The sequence below is a fragment of the Falco naumanni genome, chromosome 3 (assembly GCF_017639655.2).
Source record: "Falco naumanni isolate bFalNau1 chromosome 3, bFalNau1.pat, whole genome shotgun sequence".
NCBI classification, from domain to species: Eukaryota; Metazoa; Chordata; class Aves; order Falconiformes; family Falconidae; genus Falco; species Falco naumanni.
The window spans coordinates 50,690,276-50,699,898 of record NC_054056.1 but is presented as its reverse complement, the minus strand read 5'-3'; the positions used below and the strand labels follow the sequence as shown (position 1 = coordinate 50,699,898).

Genomic DNA, 9,623 nt, shown 5'->3' with positions numbered 1-9,623 from the left:
AGAGCTGAGCATGTGAAATGAATTGCACATCTGGATCCTGGTCCTGAATTCATGTATCTGAAAACTATGAATGATCTCATGTGGAAAAAAAACCTGTTGCAAGCTTTTGCTTAGTCAGATGTACAACAGTTCTCTGTCTTTCTAGAACTCTCCACGATTTTCTTGTGTATTATTTACTGGTGATACAGAACAGTTTCTCTGATAACTGTATAGAAATACACAAGGTCATCAGATCTATAAGAGACCACTCAAAACTGATCACAGGCATGCAATACAAGTCTGAGACTGTCTGTAATTCAGGAAGTCCAACTCCATCTACATACTAATTTTTTTTCCTGAATTATCTTTTGCCATCAGAGGTAGTATTTTCCCAGACCTGAAGGTGGAACTCTTGTTCCTTTGATAATCTTTACATGAATGACATAGTGTTTTGCACAGTCATTTTTCCCTTGAGGAAATTTGGACTTCTCTGAAGTCACTGCTGGATTGTCTGGGAGATCACATTAGCAATGGCAGCAGAACTGGACAGTCAGGCATGAATGTCATGTTCATAATTAAATGTGACAGGAGCTCTTCAGATGTTGCCTGTTAGAACTCACAAAAAAAAAAATCTTTCTTTTGGAGAATATCCTTGGGATCCTACTCCTTCTTTTGCTGCTACATAAGTAGACTTCTTGGTCATCTTCTGCAGTCATTAAGTTTATGGAAAGGAAAACCTGAGTTTAATCTTGCAGTTGTAAAACCACCATATCAGGCCACACAGAACCTCTACCAATGTATTCTGCATCAAAATTGCAGCTGTGTATGCCTGAGCTACACTACATCTTTGAAAAAACTCTCAATTTTTTTACCAACAATTTTGTATTGCTTCAAAAGGTTCACAATTTAATCCTATTGCATATTAAGATTTGCCATATTTTTAGTTTAATTTTTTTTCTTAGTTTTGCTTTCAGAATGTTGTAATTTTCTGAAAGCCAACACTGCTACTCCTCAAACATTCCTAACCCAGACAAGTACAGCTTATGACAAAGATACCTCTTCACCTGCACTGGATCATGCTTTAAAAATATCTCATATTAATGCACATTCCCCACACGTTTTGTAACTTTCTTTTGGACTCTTTCCAATATTTAACATCTCTTTGAAGTGTAAATGCCCAGACTGAATGCATTATTTTGATAATGGCTTCATGAGTTCTGTAAACAGGGGTAATAGCCATTCCAGTTGTATTTGATGTTCTTCTGGGTTTGCTTCATAGTATTCGTTAGCAAAAGCTTTGTTCTGGGAGCTCATGTTCAACTGCTTATGTACTATAACGTCCAAGTCCTCTTCAGCATTGTCTCATGCCAGTCACTCTGCCTCAGGTTCCAGGTGTGGCTTTGGGGCTTTGCCTTAAATCTTACCTCTAATTTGACTGTCTTCAGGGGAGTATTTTTGCAAGCGAGACAATCTTACAAAGCAATTCAAAGGAGTTTATCTAAGTGACCTGCCCTTACCTTTATTTACAACAGCAAAGTAGTGATTTAGTATTTCTGTCTAGGTAATTTCTAATAGTACCAGCCCAAGAATAACACCACCCAAAAGGACAACCTTCTGACAAATCTTAATTTACTTCTCTTGAGAACTGTCAGCTGAATCGCTTCTTATGAAGGGTGCAGAATTTGCATTCCACGCCTCATTTATGAGAACAGCACACTGTTCTACCCCAGATGGAAACTATTACATCAACATTATTACCTTTCTCAACCAAACTTAACTTCAAATGCATTTAATCAAATCTTTTTCATAAGTGTGTTGACTGGCGTTTAATTATTACCATTTAATGACTGTATCCCATGTCAGCACTTCCATGATTCTGCCCCATATCCATGTCAAACTGGCTATGCTAGGCTGTGTCATCCTTTTGACCAGTTTTTAAGCATATGTTCAGTGTAAGCTTTTTTGTAGTACACTGGCATTCCCCAATACTCCACTGTCATTCCAGCAGCTGTACTGTGAGCAACAGAACTAATAAAGACACTGGATCCAGTGGATTTGGATCCTTTAGCTCCATAATAAACTTAATTACAATAACTAGAATTTATTCTCCATTTGCCTTATGAAAAACCCATCTAGCAGTCTGGAACTATGTATATGCAAAGTGTATGGCTAATGTATTGGTTCTCTGGCTGATTGCTGCTAACAAGAATGTGTAAGAGCTGAGTTTTTTGCTTGCTCTTCCTTTGCTGAGGAAACAAATTTAGGCTTATTTCAGTGACATACCAACTTCCACAAAACTTACAGGACTGTAATGACTTTCTCTAAATTAGATTTGAACTGGCCAAAAGTGCACAGAATGACAGACAGATGAACAGATAATGTAAATCTTGCTCAGAACATCAAAATTTGCCTTTGGTAATTTGGAGATCTGAAGTCTGTTCTATTAACGCTGTTGAGTTCACTGTAAAAAAGTTTTATTTTAATAGTGGTGTAATATAGTTGCTCTACAGATATTGCCAGGTATCCAGACAGTTTTTCACTTCTATTCAGAGGTGATAAAGTGCTCAGGAGTGATACCAGGCTACCCTTGGCTACCGGTCGTACAGCAGCCAGCGTGCCCGCCGGGAGTGAGTGCTCTGCCAGCCACAGGCTCCGTGGTGGGGTAGGACCCAATGACCGGTGTCAGACACAAACAGGTCACAGTGATTTTCAACATACAGGTCAGAAATATCGTATAGATACTTATTTTCTGAACACTGTTAGAAGCAGCGAAGGTTAGTGAAAGGTGAAAGGAGACTCACTGGCATGGCCTGGTTGACATTTGTCCCCCACATATCGATGCCAAGGGTCCCACTTGGCAGTTTGGTATTGCCTAAACTACCTGTTTAAACTACCCACTACACACAAAAATGTTGGTAGTGGGGAATTCAAGAAAAGTTCTTAAAATTATCCCGGCAACCTCTGGCTCTTTTTTAGAACAAGAAATTTAACTTTTCCCTCCCGATGAGCCCTTATCCCAAGAGGCTCAGCGCTCCCTCCCTGGCCGGGGCAGCTTCTCCTCCGTCCCCCTGCGCACCGGCCCCTTCCCGCACGCGGGGCCACGAAGGGCAGTCACCGGGCGGGTGGTGGCACCGGGGGGGGTGATGGCACCGGGCGGGTGGTGGCACCGCCGGGTGATGGCCCCGGGCGGCGGGCGGGGGCTGGGCCGCCTCCCGCCGAGGGGAGCCCTGCACGCCGGCTCCCGCCCAGCGTCCCGGGCCGCCGCTGGCCGCGGGCCCCGTCTCGGCACAGCCGCCACCACGGTGAGGGGCCGCGGGCGGGGCGGTGGGAGCTGCGGGGCGCGGCGGGAGGGGGCGGCGGCTGCCTCGGCGGCGCGCCGGCAGGGCGAGCAGCGGGGCCGGGGTGGCTGCCGGGCGGCCGCCGGCCGTGGCCCGGCTCCTTTCGCTTTCGCTTCCCGCGCCGGGGAGGCCAGAGGAAGGCTCCGGCGGGCCCAGGGCTCGGTTCCCGCGGACGCGGCTGGTCGGTAGGTGCCCGTAGCGCGGCCCGCGGCGGGGAGCGGAGCGCCGGCTTCCCCCCGGCCCCGATCCCCGGCCCCTGCCCCTCAACCGGGGCTGCGGCGGGCACCGCGGCCGCCGCCCGCTCACTAGGGCCTTGTGGGCCGCTGCCGCAGGCCGGGCCCTGCTGCCGCGGGCGGGCCCGCGCCCCTCGGCCGCCCCCCTGCCGTGCCCGGGGCCGGGCTGGCCGGGCGCGGGGGCTCGCCCGGCTGAGGGCCGTTCCCCTCCACACCAGGCCGGGCGCCCCGGAGCGGCTGGGGGCGGCCGAGCCGTGCGGGTGCCCCCGGAGCGGCTGGGGGCGGCGAGGCTGTGCCGGGGCGGAGGTGGGGTCGCGGGCAGGCGCAGGCTGCCGTGCCGGCGGGGAGCTGGGCCCCACCGGGGCTTGCCACACCAGCTGTGCTTATTACTGTTTTTTTTAAAGAGTAGAACCACAGTGTGACGGATTGTTTAGCCCGGCATTCCCCGAGCTTTTAAAAGCGTAAGTAAGGAAAAAGAAACTAGCATAGTTCGCTTGAAGCCTTGATATAAGACTTAAAACCTTACTTTATTCTTATGCTTCTGCTCTCTGCATGCACCCCTTGCTTTTCAGGGGTGAAGTACAAACTGTTGGTTGCCGGGCTGAGACCAGAGGCATGGTTCAATAATACAGAAAAACCAGTGTTGGGGTGCTGATGGCAGGTGGAACTGCGTTGCAGCTGCCTGTTGCAGGTGTCAGTCTACTATGGACTCGCTCTACCGGTTCAGCATTGGTCAAGAAATGTTGATGTGTTAGTCATCAGGTATTTTCTGCCATTCTGCAGCTGGCGTAAACATGTAAAACCAATACAAAATGCCTGTCATCTGCTCTGATTTCTTAAAACGCAGTCATGTGCCTTTGCCTTGCCTGGGTCAAGTTTGCCTTGCCGCGTGATCCCCAAGCGCACAGAGCTGCTAGGAACCACAGCTGGTTACCCACAGCTGCTAATTCTGCTTGTTCTGTGGGAGATCCCACACACACGGCTCTTGATCCCACTCAGTAGTTTCATGACACATTGTGAACACGCTGGGGCTGGTGGCAGTGCCGTATCTCAGCCTAACAAAGCTGTTTTCCTTTGGTTCCTTTTATAGCTGAAAGAGAAAGATGTAATTCAGACCCAAAGTGCAGTTTGTCTGTAGCCTGCCACAGGAGCATGTTCCTCACTAATGACAAACCACAGCCAACTCAGCAATAGCAAATACTGTTGCTGCAATTTTGGGGCCAGTACTACTCTTAAAAAGTGTTCCGGGTCACCTTAGTGAGAAAGCTGCTGTAAGTCTCTGTATTCTAGCATCCAGATTCTAATTTATTTTATTTGCAATGAGAAAAAGAAAAAGCTTTTTTGGCTTACAGCCCTTAAAAACAAGGCATCTATGCTGGAAGTACTTTTTTTAGTGGCAGTTGTTGCCTAAAACGTATGTGAATTAAAATTAATTATGCACGTTAGATTGCATTTCCCTGGGCAAGCAGAACTCTTCACATTTATTCTGCATTTGTCCTGCCGTATTTGAGTGGAGAACACCAGGCAGTTTAACGAAAGTTCATGAGCTTTGTTTTAACAGCATTTACTGAAATTTTTGACAAGAAGGAATACTTCTGTCTGCAACTATGTGACTTTGTTCTTTCTATGCACCGCCACACAGTAAGTGGAGATTTTGTGTTAGTGTCAGAATTAAATTCACATTTTTACTCTTTGGAATTGGATACCTTAAGATTCTTTTACCCCTTAGAATTATATGCTGAATATGAGTCTGAGAGTGCTGTTGTGGTGAAGGACAACCACATTGTGGGCTGTGTCAGTAAACGCAGCTGAGGGACAGCTGGTCAAGGGAGTGACTCTTCCCCTGTGAGACTATCAAGGTGGTTAGGGGACTGGAGCACTTGATATTCAAGGAGAAAGAGAGAGGTGTATTTGTTCAGCCTTAAGAGGAGGTGAAGGAATGAGAGATCTTACTGCTATAGGTGGGAATCTGTAGAGTCAGGCACCTCTTGGAGGTGTATGACAGTAGGATGAGAGTAATGGATGTAAGCTGGTTTAGCTACAAGGAAGGTTTTTCCTTGTTTTGTTTGCTTTTAACCTGGAGAATGGCCAAGCACTGAAGGGAGGGGGTCTAGTGAGTGTGTGGAGCGTCCGTTCATGGAGGTGTTAGAGCTTGACTGGACAAAGGCCTGTGCAACCACATCTAAATCGGCTTGTACTGGATGGAGTATGAAAATCCCTCCCCACCTATGTGGTACTGTTATTCTGCGATTACTCAAAAAACCCAGGCGTTATAGCATTAGAAATTTGTTAAAGTTAGCTTAGGGAAATACAAACCCCATAAAGTATGCAGGAAACATTAGATTTTCTTGAAATCGCATCTGGAATGAACATATGGTCATCACAAAAACTTGTAATGTAAATGTAATTTACCATATTGTGTGAACTTAAAAAAAGGAAGACCTTGCATATTTTCTTATTGGTAATTTATGGCTTGGATTTTGTGTTACAAAAGCTAGTATACTGTTGGAAAGAACATTAAGCAGGAGACCTGATGACAATGTAAGTTTTTATATTTCTTTCTTAGTTTCACACACTTACTGTGCAGTGAATTTTAGGCAGCAGTGCTTTAAAGGGGCTCATAGACATTTTCGTGAAAGCTAATTTACTGTCTGGGAATTTTTAAGGAGAAGAAAGTGACTGTTCAGAGCCATGCATGCAGCCAAATCTTTGAATTTAAAACTGTTGCTTATTCTGATTACCTACTCAAGACACACGGCTGTTGGTTACATTACCTCCGGTTTCACAGTGGTCCAGTTTGTAAGTAATCTAAACTGTCAGTTTTGGCTTTTAGCAATCTCTAGGTGTCATTAAAGGTTAAGGACAAAATTATGATGGATTTAGTTTAGTCTCTGCTGTATTTGTTCAAAGAATGCGCCGTGGGTTTCTGTGAGTTCACGTTGTGTGGTAAGTTTGAAGAATTTGTGTCATTGCTTCTTCAGGATGGTTCAGTATTAAAGAAGAGCATGCATAGCTACTAAATATCTTTAAGGAACCAAATTTTAATTCTAGCTCAAACTCATGGATTAATGTATAAGATGTTAGGGAACTGAATGTATGTTTGAAGAGGAGGCACTGCAGTTTGGAGTATGGTGCTTTTTGTATTTTGCTCATTGCAAAAAAATCAGATCTAGGCTTAAAATGGAGTTCAATTGTGAGATAGGAGGGGCTTTTTTGAAAGTGTTAAGGACTGTAGTGACCAAATGTAGTAGAGGAACCGGTGGTTTTTTTAACATCTTGCATGTAAGCTACTGTTTTTAGAATGGGTAAGAAAGAGTAAGTCAGCACAGAATAATTACAGTTCTTTTTACATCCCCCCAAATCTGAGGCTACCCACTGCATGTTTATTTGAAGATTTGGACAAAGAACTATTAATATTAAATGCCTTGGGCTAGAAGAGGATTTGTAAGACTGATAGTATGTCTCTGTAATTTGAAGTGGGGATGATTTAGCAATGATGCAAAGTAGCGATGACAGCAAAGTCAGTATTTCCTTCAGAGGTTTTGAAAAAGGAAAAGGTGTATCTGTAAAGCCTTAAAGACTGACTTTCTGTAACTTGGTCTTCTCTCAGTAAATACTGTTTTCCACAGTTTTCAGTTTCTTTGTTGGGTGGGATGGGCAAAGGAGAAGTCTTCTGTTAGCATTGTTTTCTTTAGAAAAACACAACATTGTTTTATTTGCAGCTGTGTTGGAAAAGGTTGTTACCGAAATCTCGGAATGAAGAACTTATCGACACCCATGTGATGTAGATAAGCAGACACTTCTTTATTGACGGCCGGGTGCGTGAGTGAGTCCTCTCATGATCAACGCACACCAAGTCTCAAAATCAGACACCATATATAGAACTTATTCATACATATTCATTAAATATTCATGCATAATCATAATATTTCCCGTAAATCATTAACATATTCTCCTCCCATATCCGATTCTGCGCAGTAGAGCTTAGAAAGGTCCAGAAATGGGTCTGGGGTATGATTTGGGTAGGTGGTATATGAGTCGGTGGTCGTGATCTCCCCCTGCCGGAATTACCTTTTACTAAAGTTCACGGTTTCTTGGCAGGCACCTACAAGCTGTTCCAGTCGACTCTCCCCAGTTCCCATTAATCCTATATTCTGACATTTCAATACACTTTCTACATACGGAAGACTAGTTAACTACAAAAAAACCCTTTCAAACCCTAAATTTATTACCCAAGTTTTAAACACTGATTCTAGCCCATTCTTCTGGCCTTGGTACAGGACTGTACAAAGGATTTCATAACAGCTTTTACTGTGCAAATATATTTCTTATCCCTCTATATTTCTATTAAAAATGATTTTATAAAATCAAATAAAGTCAATCAATCTTAACTTATTAGCAGATCTGTAACAAGGTGAGTAATCTGGGATTGTTTTCCTCTAGAAACTCAGCTTCCCTTTGCCAAAAGTACTTCCAGCTTTCTCACTGGCTGATGAAAGATGCTTACCACTTGGCTCCTGTGAAGTTGAGGGAGATTTGTACATACCCTCCCTGCAGCCTACAAGTGAGGGCAGTGACGGAACTTTGAGCAGTTCAGTTGAAGACCCAGTGCTGTCAACTGGTGTCTGCCTTCAAGTTCTTTCTGCCTGCAGGAATCACAGGTCTCAGAAAAACCTCAACACACTCCTTCTGCACTTTCACACTGGTTAGATGTAAGAAAAATAATGTTTGATTTCACTGTTAATAATATGTTTGGCTGTGTGAAAAACAGGAAAATCTTTTAACCTCTTACATTCTGCTGTGCCTCATCTGTACCAGGAGGATTATTCTAGTTTAATTATTTAAAATTAGTTTGGTTACTGGAAGAGGAAAATTGGGGAAGGCTTCTGGTGCCATTATTGTCATAGTACAGGTACTTTCATTATAAGCAAGTTAGCGTGTTGTCTTGTTACTGACATTTGTGACAAAACTTTTTCATAGCTGTCTGCAGTTCAACTTCTTGTTTTTGTTAAAAAAGGAGTATACAGAAAGAAAATCTCACTTAAATAACCTCTGTTTATACAGTATTAAAACTGAAATTGTCTCACAATAATTTTTTCTTTCCCCTTGTGCATACTCAGCGTTATATTACTCATATACTCTGTAGATAAATTCTATTGTATGCAGTTCTACATATCTTTCTTTTAGAGAAGTGAAACTCCAAAGTTATGTTTTATGCACATGCAGGGAATAGAATTCAGGCTGCTGATGTACTACTGGTCCTGCAGATAATTTCAGCAACTGTTTAACCCTGTTGTTGGTGATGCCTTAGTCATTTTCAGTAGGGGACAAATGCAATTTGGAGTGCAAATCTTCGTTCAGGAGTTCTTACTCTTTCTAGGAAACGGACTTCCAAAATTGATTTTATTTTGGTGTTTTTTCCGGACATGTTTTACAACTTTTAAGATGATTCAGAATGTAAATTGGCAAAAATTGAATGCTGATCAAGCAAGACATCTAACTGGAAGGTTTTTTCAAAGGCTTTCATCATTATATTGCGAAGCATGTTTGCATCTGCCTTAATTATTAGTTGGGGTTTTTTTGTTAATGTTAAATTATATCTATGAAAAACGATCCCCAAAGCCTGAAAATAAATGGAAACAATAAATTTAAATGCAAATACGGTATCCATATTTTGAGTAGTTAATGCTGGTCCACTGTGATTTTGAAATAGATGTGGTTATTGGAAAGACTGATTTACCTTATTTTGCTTTAAGCGATTCTAGATGACTACATTTTTGTAAGTTTGTAATTCTTTGGTTTTTAGGGGTTTCTACCTTGGTGAAGGTATACTGGACAAGTGTTGACTTGAAAGCTGCTTTTAGGATGTCTGAAGATGACGAAAAAGTTAGACTCCGTCGAATTGAACCTGCCATTCAGAAATTCATCAAAGTGGCCATTCCAACAGATCTGGAAAGGTTAAGAAAACACCAAATAAATATTGAGAAGGTTAGTGTTCACTTTTTGCTAATGTAGTTCTCTTTACAGTATAGAAGCAGTCACACTGGAAGTTTACATAGAGATTAAAATGAAA

The 9,623-nt window shown here is 43.1% G+C and overlaps 1 protein-coding gene across 5 annotated transcripts in view; it reads left to right on the top strand.

Annotated features, from left to right (window-relative positions):
* Positions 1-575: 575 nt before the first annotated feature.
* The window catches only part of STX17 (syntaxin 17), a 37,768-nt gene continuing 28,720 nt past the window's right edge, over positions 576-9,623 (top strand). The window contains exons 1-3 of one of the 5 annotated variants that reach the window (XM_040588898.1): positions 576-580; positions 3,271-3,281; positions 9,357-9,538. In XM_040588898.1, the coding sequence (XP_040444832.1) occupies positions 9,416-9,538 (123 nt within the window). In that variant the 5' untranslated portion in view covers positions 576-580; positions 3,271-3,281; positions 9,357-9,415. Of the gene's footprint in view, positions 581-3,154; positions 3,282-3,364; positions 3,503-6,329; positions 6,350-7,993; positions 8,263-9,356; positions 9,539-9,623 lie in introns of those variants that run through there. The other 4 variants (XM_040588896.1, XM_040588895.1, XM_040588899.1 and 1 more) reach the window with 4 other exon arrangements.